This window comes from Epinephelus moara, chromosome 2 (assembly GCF_006386435.1).
Source record: "Epinephelus moara isolate mb chromosome 2, YSFRI_EMoa_1.0, whole genome shotgun sequence".
Taxonomy (NCBI): Eukaryota; Metazoa; Chordata; class Actinopteri; order Perciformes; family Serranidae; genus Epinephelus; species Epinephelus moara.
The window spans coordinates 3520827-3528226 of NC_065507.1; the positions used below are offsets into that span (position 1 = coordinate 3520827).

The window sequence follows — 7400 nt, forward strand, 5'->3', positions numbered from 1 at the left end:
AGCCGAGTTAGTGACATCCAGAATGGCCGAGTTAGCAAGATGCAGTAATAGAATACGAGAGAGAGAGAGAGAAGGAGAGAAGAAGAGAAGGTGCCCGGTGTATTATAGGGGGGTCCTCCGGCAGACTAGGCCTAAGTCAGCCTAACTAGGGGCTGGTACAGGGCAAGCCTGAGCCAGCCCTAACTATAAGCTTTATTATATTGTAAGCTTTATGTTGTGCAAGATTTCCCAGCATGCCTGTGACCTTTGGCTGCATTCTTACAGTGTGAGTTACATTTGTTACTCTCATTGGTCCACATTCATTTAGCTGACAACAGGATTGAGCACAGTGCAACAACCTCTGATCCTCTTTCATCATAATCACATCCACCATAATCGCTAAATCTCTACATTGTAGTGATAAATCATTTCCAGTGTAGCAGAGTCAGTGAATATCAATGTTCATGTCTGTCAGTGTGGTTGAGGCAGAAATATCTGGGAAGACAAAGTCCAAACTCTCTGCATGGGTAGATGTGACGACAGTGAGAAGACTAAAACTTGTAAGGTTCTCTAAGAACACTCATATTCTTATTAAATCCTTCAGAATTTTTGTTCTTCCAAGTCAGACTCTCACCTGGACAGCTTTTTAGCTTTCAATCATGAGTGTTTTCAGGGACCTCTCACTGTTTTTCCTGCAGCTTTGAAGGCACCAAATGCAGGTCTTTTTTAGGGACCTGTCACTGTTTTTTGTGCGGCTTTGAAGGCACCAAACTTAGGTCTTTTCAAGGGACCTGCTGCTGTTTTTCTTGTGGCTTTTTGGCCCTCCATCATGAGTGTTTTTAAGGACCTATCACTGTTTTTCCAGCAGCTTTGAAGGCACCAAACGCAGGTCTTTTTTAGGGACCCATCACTGTTTTTTCTGCGGCTTTTAATGCACCATCCATTCTTTTTTTGATGACCCGTCACTATTTCTAGTGACATTTAGGTCCACAAATGTAGGTCTTTTTTTAGGGACCTGTCACTGTTTTTCCCTTGGCTTTTTAGCCCTTAATTGTGAGTGTTTTTAGGGACCTGTCACTGATTTTCTCGTGGTATTTAAGGCACCAAATGTAGGTCTTTTTTCGGGACCTGTTGCAGTTTTTCTTATGGCTTTTTAGCCCCCAGTCATGAGTGTTTTTTAGGGACCTGTCATTGTTTTTCTTGCAGGTTTTAAGGCACCTAATGTAAGTCTTTTCTAGGAATGTGTTGCTGCCTTTCCTGTGGCTTTTGAGTCCCCAACCATTTGTCTTTTTTAGTGGCCCATTGCTGTTTTTCCTGTGGCTTTGAAGGCCCTAAACATAGGTCTTTCGTCGGGAACCATTGCTGTTTTTTTGCAGCTTTTTAGCCCTCAATTGTGAGTGTTAGGGATGTCACTTTTTTCCTGTGGCTTTTAAGGCCCCAACCATTCTTTTTTTAATGACCCATTGCTCTATTTCCAGTTACTTGTCAGTCCCCAAATGTAGGTCTTTTTTAGGGACCCATCGTGTTTTTTTCCCACAGCCTTTTAGCCCCCAATCATGAGCGTTTTTCAGGGACCTGTCACTGTTTTGATGTGGCTTTTAATGCACCAAACAAAGCTCTTTCTTAGGGACCCATGTCTGCTTTTCTTGCAGCTTTTAGCCCCCCGTCATGAGTTTTTTTAGGGACCTATTACTGTTCCTCTTACAGGTTTTAGGGCATCAAATGTAGGTCATTTTTAGAAACCCATTGTTTTTTTTTCTGTGGCTTTTTAGCCCCCAGTTGTGACTGTTTTTCAGGGACTTGTCAATTTTTTTCTTGCAGCTTGAAAGGCACCAAACATGAGTGATTTTTAGCGACACATCACTGATACCCAGCGGGGATGGTGCCTCAAAAACCGGTTGTTTTTTACCAAAACATTGCTGCTTTTCCAGGCCATAGTGCTCTCAGTACGAAACTATGAAAAATAAGAATTTTATACTGGAGAGCTTCACGTTCTGCTGTCGGAAATCAGCAGGCTAAAAGATAACGAGTTTAGAATAGTAAGTAGTCATATTAGAGAACCCACAACAAATAATTAACCAAATAGTAAAAGAAATCCATGTCTTATGTGAGAGGCAGTTAAAATGATATAAACATTAAGTGATATTACACAAGGTATATTACACAGTAGGTGATGTTACACTGTCAGGTGTTATGAGGGAGAATGTTCATAAAGACCCTGAGGCAGTGAGAGGAATTTATCATACTGAACTGTACAAGTGTTTGTGTCAACGTATGCAATAATATGGAGAGCAGAATGTTAGTTTTGTATTTTGAGTTTTTTTTAGTTTTAGTTCTGTTCTTTCCTGCATCATATTTAAACTCCAAATTTACTTTCTTTCAGTAGGCATTATCTGAAGTCAAAGTTTCTGTGCCGAAGTCAAAGTTTTTACTGTGAATGACTTGTACAACAGATTTAGACCACACACCCCACGCCCCACCCAGTCTCTTAAGTCACTCTAACTGTACCAATGAATGTGTTCCTTCAAGTGGTTCTTGCCTGAGGCACTTTCTTTGTGTGTGAGGTTGTGGTTGATGTCTCCATGGTGTCCCTATCTCACCTGTCTTTCTCTCTCTCCAGCAGAATTGCCCCAAGTCCACCTTGAAATGTCTTGCTGAAGAAGTTAAAGTCCTCACTGAGGAGCTGGAGGCTTTTAATGTCCCTGGAATGCACGAGTTCCCATTGATCAAGAATCTTAGGCGGCTAGCAGCGCGGATAAAAAAGGTGAGGCTGCAGGCAGAGAAACACAGTTTTGACATAGTGATATTTGTAAAAAAAAAAAAATAATAAATAAAAAAAAAGCCTCAGAAATTTGTAATTTCTTTAAACAGATTAACAGATTATCACTGTAGTTTTTATCAAACAAACACAACAAAAAATGTTGTATGTTTCTGCAAACCACAGATATGTTACATATGCATGTTATTATGTAGCAGACGTATTAAAACTTTCTGTTTCAACAACTCTGTGGTTAATTTGTGGTCAGGTTTAGGCACAAAAAAACACTTGGTTATGGTTAGAAAAAGATTGTGTTTTGGCTTAAAACACCCAATTTTGGCAGCGCAATTTCAGCTGAAAAAGCAGTAATGTGTCAGTGAAAAATAATAATCACACTATATGAATGAATAATCATACTATTCTGGCATGAAAAGCAGCAATGTCTCCACAAAACACCCACATCTGGTGACTAAAAAGCCACTGGAAAAACAGAGATTGGTCACTAAATCACACCTGGTGCTGGTGTTTGTTGGTCCAGAATAGTTGCTGCAGCTTTGCATGTATCTTACCCAGATGACACGCCATCCACCGTCCCCTCCACTTACAGGTGACAAATTCATCTCATGTATTATGTCACTTTAGAAACGCTGAGATGATACGTGTGAAACATGCCAATGTAACATATTTGTGGTTTGCAGAAACGTACAACACCACCATTTTCCTCTGGTGACTGAGTGACCGAATAAGAAAGTTTGCACTCAGTTTTTTGTCGCTCAGAAACTCTCGCTATCACCGTCACAATCACAAGATCACACTTTTGGGAAATCCTGGGAAACAAACACAGGTAGATGAGCCGAGATAAGATTCAGATTCAGATTCAGATTCAGAATACTTTATTAATCCCCGGGGGGAAATTGTTTTTGTTCCAATGCTCCGTGCAAAGTAGAAATAGAAATACAGCATGAATGGAAACAAGAGATAAAGATGAAGATATAAATAAAATACTAAAATAGACAATGAAATAAGTAAAATAAATATTAAAGTAGACATTAAAATAAAATAAAATAAAATAAAATATTAAAGTAGACATTAGAATAAAATAGAATAAAATAGAATATTAAAGTAGACATTAACATAAATAAAATATTACAGTAGACAATAAAGTAAAATAAATAATAAAAACAGTAAAGTAGACAATCTGAAATATATACAATATACAATGAAATGGTTGTAGCATTATAAATGAAATAAGAATGAGTAATTATATTGTGTGTTTTGTTTTATAAATAGCCAAATGAGTCCGATCATCAGAGGGAGGAGTTGTACAGTTTAATGGCCACAGGTAAGAATGACTTCCTGTGGCGCTCAGTGGTGCATTTAGGAGCAATCAGTCTCTGGCTGAAGGTGCTCCTCAGTTCGACCAGAGCGTTGTGGAGAGGGTGAGAGCCATGCTGAAGTATCGCCCGCACCTTTGACAGCATCCTCCTGTCTGACACTGCTGTCAAAGGGTCCAGCTCCACCCCCACAACGTCACTGGCCTTTCTGATCAGCTTGTTGAGTCTGTTGGCATCGGCTACTCTCAGTCTGCTGCCCCAGCACACCACAGCAAACAGAATAGCACTGGCCACCACAGACTCATAAAACATCCTCAGCATAGTCCGGCAGATGTTAAAGGAGCGGAGCCTCCTCAGAAAATAGAGGCGGCTCTGTCCCTTCTTGTAAAGGACTTCAGTGTTCTTAGTCCAGTCCAGTTTATTGTCTATGAACACACCCAGGTACTTGTAGTGTTCTACAATGTCCACGTTATGCCCCAGGATGGAAACTGGGGTCACTGGTGTCCTCGTTCTCCTCAGATCCACCACCAGCTCTTTTGTCTTTGTTGTGTTGAGCTGCAGGTGGTTCAGCTCACACCATGAGACAAAGTTATTCACCACAGCCCTGTATTCAGCCTCCTCACCCTTGCTGATACATCCAACTATAGCAGAGTCATCAGAAAACTTCTGAAGATGACAAGACTCTGTCTGGTAGCTGAAGTCCGTGGTGTAAAGGGTGAAGAGGAAAGGAGAGAGGACAGTACCTTGTGGAGCCCCGGTATTGCTGACCACTGTGTCTGACACACAGTGCCGCAAGCGCACGTACTGTGGTCGGCCAGTGAGGTAATCCACAATCCAGGACACAAGGGGGGGATTCACCAGCATCGCCGTCAGCTTGTCACCCAGTAGAGCAGGCCTGATGGTATTGAAAGCACTGGAGAAGTCAAAGAACGTGACCCTCACAGTGCTCCCCGGCTTGTCCAGGTGGGCGTAGATGCGGTTCAGCAGGTAAATGAGGGCATCCTCAACTCCAATCCGGGGCTGGTAGGCGAACTGGAGGGGATCCAGGTGCGGCCTGACCATAGGCCTGAGCTGCTCCAGGACAAGTCTCTCCAGGGTCTTCATGATATGTGACGTCAGTGCCACCGGTCGGTAGTCCGAGAGACCGCTGGGTTGCGGCATCTTTGGCACTGGAACGAGGCAGGACGTCTTCCATATCACAGGGACCCTCTGGAGGCTCAGGCTCATTTTGAAGACACGATGAAGCACTCCACAGAGCTGTTCGGCGCAGGCTCTGAGAACCCGTGGGCTGACACCATCAGGGCCTGCAGCCTTACCGGCGGGGAGTTTGCTCAGCTGTCTCCTAACATGTAGAGGTGTAAAGAGTGCAGGTTGAGGAGGGGGAGAGTTGGAGTCCAAAGTGAGAGGAGGGCAGGTAGCATGGGAGCCAGAGGAGGTGTGAGGAGTGGGGGATGGGTGTGAGGGGCTCACCAAGTTGGATGAGGTGCTATCAGGAGGAGGAGGGGGGGTCAGAAGTGGTGGTGGCTGGAGACAGTCAGCAGGAGAGCCAACAGGGGCCAGGGCAGCAGTGTCAAACCTATTGAAGAACAGATTTAACTCATTGGCCCTAGCCACACTACCATCAGCTCCACTGCTAGTTGGTCTGTAACCGGTGATGGTCCTCATACCACTCCAGACCTCGCTCATGTTATTCAGCTGGAGTTTCCTCTCCAGCTTCCTCCTGTAGCCGTCCTTAGCCTCATTGATCTTTGCACTCAGCTCCCTCTGAATGTCCCTCAGCTCCTCCCTGTTGCCACCTCTGAAAGCCCTCTTCTTCAGGTTGAGTATGGCTTTGATGTCCTTTGTTACCCAAGGCTTGTTATTTGGGTAACACCGCACAGTCCTTGCTGGGACAATGCCGTCCACACAGAAATTAATGTAGTCTGTAATGCACTCAGTAAGCCCATCAATGTCCTCTCCATGTGGCTCACAGAGTACATTCCAGTCAGTCACCTCAAAACAGCCCTGCAGTGCCTCATAGCAGTCCTCTGACCATGTCCTCACTGTCTTTGTGGTCACAGGCAGCCTCTTCACTAGAGGCACATAGCAGGGGGTGAGAAGCACCAAGTTGTGATCTGATCTACCCAGCGGGGGAAGGGACGTGGAGGTGTATGCGTCCTTTACATTAGCATACAGCAGGTCCAGGCTCTTCTCCTCTCTGGTTTTACAGGTCACATACTGGGTGAATTTCGGGAGTGTCTTTTTAATAGAGACATGGTTGAAGTCACCCGAGATTATAATGAGAGCACTCGGGTGTGCAGTCTGTAGTCCGGCTATTGTGGAGTGGATGACGTCACATGCCGACGTCGGGTTAGCGGACGGAGGGATATAAGCAGCCACTACAATAGCATGTGAGAATTCACGGGGTAAATAGTAAGGACGGAGGCCCACAGCTAATAGTTCAATAATAATAAGAGAAACCGAGCCCACCATAAGAAAGTAATTTACGGAACTGTTCCAGAGATCGACTGGTGGAATGTGTTGAATCACAGTTGGTTGTAGAACAGAAGCAAAGAGCCAGACGAGACATTGTCTTTAGGGCCAGATGTTGGTAATATTTTCCTCTCATGATCTAGCTGTTGGCTAGAAAAGGATTTAGGGAGGATTTAGTTTCTGTGCTCCTGCATACTCTGGAGCTGTGTGTGTGTGTGTGTGTGTGTGTGTGTGTGTGTGTGTATGTGGTGTGTGTGTGTGTGTGTGTGTGTGTGTGTGTGTGTGTATGTGTGTGTCAGCTCAGTCGCCAGAAAAAATGTTGTACATTGCTGCAAATCATGAACATGTGTGTTTTTCACTGTTCTCTGTATTTTTTTTTAGCATTTCAGCTGTCTTTTAGCCAGATTGACTCACTCTGCTTCATTTAGCGTGGAAACTGTTAAATAACGGGATCCGGCGTTAACTCCATTAACTGTTAACAGCAGCTCAACAATCAGTCCTTCATCTCAGAAAAACAGTGGTTTCAAAACTGCGCTATTACCTGTAGCCACCGGGTCAGTTTGCTTTGCAGAGGAGGAGACCTCGACTGATACATTGCCCATAAAATGACATTAACAACATACCGAAGACATCCTTAAATTTCACTATTTGACCTCCGTGGTCCTCTCCGCTCCTCTCACCCACACTTGAGCTCCAGGCCGCGGAGGTCAGGCCCGGGCAGGACCATAGGTGAGTGGATCCCAAGTCTCGAGCCCTGCCCGGGACCACGGGTGGCAGCTCCGGGCACTTCCACTTTAACCCAAAACGAGTGCTCACGATAACCAGATGAGCAGATAACGTCAACTAGGGAAAATAAA

At 44.3% G+C, this 7400-nt stretch overlaps 1 protein-coding gene across 4 annotated transcripts in view; it reads left to right on the top strand.

Moving 5' to 3' along the window:
- Nucleotides 1–7400, top strand: part of il15l (interleukin 15, like) — a 21805-nt gene that overhangs the window by 12975 nt on the left and 1430 nt on the right. For 3 of the 4 annotated variants that reach the window (XM_050067497.1, XM_050067489.1, XM_050067480.1), the window contains one exon: nucleotides 2600–2743. In XM_050067497.1, coding sequence (XP_049923454.1) covers nucleotides 2600–2743 — 144 coding nt within the window. The remainder of the gene's footprint in view (nucleotides 1–2599; nucleotides 2744–7400) is intronic. The other variant, XM_050067505.1, reaches the window with a different exon arrangement.